General features: G+C 38.0%; 1 protein-coding gene across 1 annotated transcript; it reads left to right on the top strand.

Moving 5' to 3' along the window:
* Positions 1-1,473: 1,473 nt before the first annotated feature.
* Positions 1,474-2,424, top strand: LOC132647062 (olfactory receptor 51H1-like). The gene has a single exon (XM_060366286.1). It carries the CDS (start codon positions 1,474-1,476, stop codon positions 2,422-2,424), a length of 951 nt encoding a protein of 316 aa, XP_060222269.1.
* Positions 2,425-2,846: the final 422 nt, after the last annotated feature.

Here is a 2,846-nt window from a genome sequence, read left to right as displayed (position 1 = left end):
GTAGGTCTTCCTAGCTAACTTTGCTATAATGGAATGGTTTAAATTTTGGCTGTTTTAATCTCTGCCCACTTGAGATTATCACCCACATGGACACGTTTCCATACCTACAGGCATCAATGCCCTCTGCTTCATTCTACTCCTGTCAGTGGTACTCTTTAAAAAGGCCCTGAAAACTAGAGATTCTGGCAATGATACAATCATGGTATAAGAAAATAAATCATATAACAAAGTCACAATGTGGAAGTGAAAGATGAAAAATAAAATTCCTTTATGAGTATATGACAATACATCTTTCCCTGTTACTGAAATAATGGCAATATGACAATTTGAATCCAAATCAGAAATTAATATACTGACCAAAAAACATTCACCAAATTTGCTTTATCTGTAATTTTAAGTTTCCTTCCAGAAGAAATATTTGCAAATATTCACTGCTAACTTCCTGTCTTCATGACATGGACGCTGAGATAACATACCTGCAAATCTGTAAGAATTATAGATATAAAAGGGAAAAATAAATGTTTTGTGCCAGCAAAGTACCTAGGGTTTGAACAATGCTACTTTGAAAGCAAAGGTGACCTAGGACTCTGGAAAGCCTTTAATGGAATTTCTTCTTGTACAGAATATATCACATTTCTAAATAGTTGACATTAATTGCAGAGTAAAGAACTCACTGGAGAAAAACCTTGGTGCTTGTGAAGGATCGGTAAGAGAACCTTAAAGAAAACTGCACACAGTCACGTGTTTCATAGGAATGTTTGCAAATAGGGTCTTGTTGGGTTTCAAGAATGGTTCCTAAATTGTGGTGGTAAATAAAATTATTCAAGTTGATATTCTTGTATGTTTTACATGTGGGTGCATATAGGCTGGAAGTTTATATACTATGCTATTAGCCATATTAAAATAAGATTAAGAAAACTACATCTACTTTTTATGGTGAATACTCTGGAGTCACTGTGAGGCAGATGAATGAATGTATGTACAGGGGGTCTGTATGTATGTATTCATATATGCATACACATTAATATGTGTGTATGTGTTGTATAGATCTGTGCTTGTGAAATTGGGTGACAGTAAAACTGAGTTTAATGGCTTTTAAATTATTTTTAGCTCTCTTCTCTAGGCTAATACGAAGTTGTATTTTTGTTTCTTTTCCTTTACACCCTGAGAATTGTCTAAAGAAGAGAAATTTAAGTTCTATAATGTGTAAACATGGAATGTTTAGTCTCATTTGCATTTTTCAGGTGAACAAATAAATCCAGAAAAAAAAAAAGTGCCTCATCACATATGAACTGCTGGGGAAAGATAAGAACAACATAATATAAAAACATGCATTGTTCTTTAAACATATTCCCTCTGTTGTTTTATTTATGCAAATCATAAAGCCATTTACTACTTCTTGCATATGAAACTGCATTTCAGTTTGGGGGTGTGAACACTGAGAGAGTCAGCTGACTTAGTGGAGAGAACGCCATGATAAACTGGAATGCTTCACAAGCCAATCGCCATAGTTTCATTCTGACAGGCATCCCCGGGATGCCAGACAAGAACCCGTGGATGGCCTTTCCCCTGGGATTTCTCTACACACTAACCCTCCTGGGAAATGGCACCATCCTGGCAGTTGTCAAGGTAGAGCAGAGTCTCCATGAGCCTATGTACTACTTCCTCTGCATCTTGGCGATGACTGATGTTAGTCTCTCCATGTCTACCTTGCCCTCTATGCTAAGTATCTTCTGGTTCAATGCCCCTGAGATTCCCTTTGATGCATGTGTGACACAGATGTTCTTCATCCATGTGTTTGGATTAGTAGACTCTGGAGTCTTATTATCTATGGCCTTTGACAGATTTGTGGCTATCCGAGACCCTCTACATTATGCCTCCATCCTCACTCATGGTGTTATTGGAAAAATTGGACTAGTTGTTTTTGCCCGGGCAGTCTGCGTGGTCTTCCCCGTGCCCTTTCTTATAAAGCGGCTGCCCTTCTGTCATCCCAACATCTTATCACATTCATATTGTCTTCACCAAGATATGATGCGCCTTGCCTGTGCCAGCACCCGCGTCAACAGCCTCTACGGCCTCATCGTTGTCATCTTCACATTAGGGCTCGATGCTCTCATCATCCTCTTCTCTTACGTACTCATCCTGAAGACAGTGCTGGGCATTGCTTCCAGAGCCGAGAGGCTCAAAGCCCTCAACACCTGCCTCTCTCACATCTGTGCAGTGCTTCTCTTTTATGTCCCTCTTATTGGTGCCACCATGATCCACAGATTTGGGGAACACTTATCACCAATTGTGCACATGCTCATGGCTAATATCTACCTTCTCCTGCCCCCTGTGCTAAACCCCATTGTCTACAGTGTGAAGAACAAGCAGATAAGAGGTCGAGTCATGCGAGTGTTCCAGCAGAGAAAGAGCAGAGCTTAGTCAAATGGAATCAAATGTAAAATAAAAATTAAGTTAACACTGGAGTGATTCATATTTCCACTTTCAACCACTATGACACAATCAAATTCTGAAATCCAATTACAATAGAGTGTAGGAGTGAGCAAGGCTAAAGGCAAAGACAAAATGCATCATTTTCTTAGGTTTGTATTTAATCTCAGGAAGCATGTATTTTGCTATCTGCTATCATAAGTCAAATTTAATTTGATGATGTACTTTTGCCTACAAATTGGACATGAGCACCAATAAAGACAGGTTATTAGTTTACAGATAAGTAATCCTTATGAGTGTTTTCTTTATTTTTCTATTAGTTCTTTGAGAATTTATTCTTATAAGATTAAGTAATATTTGATGTATAGGTTAAAATAGTTAGATCAAGAATAATTCAATAAATTCCACAATAC

Source organism: Meriones unguiculatus, chromosome 14, assembly GCF_030254825.1.
Source record: "Meriones unguiculatus strain TT.TT164.6M chromosome 14, Bangor_MerUng_6.1, whole genome shotgun sequence".
Classification (NCBI taxonomy): Eukaryota; Metazoa; Chordata; class Mammalia; order Rodentia; family Muridae; genus Meriones; species Meriones unguiculatus.
This window is presented reverse-complemented; position numbering and strand designations above follow the sequence as displayed.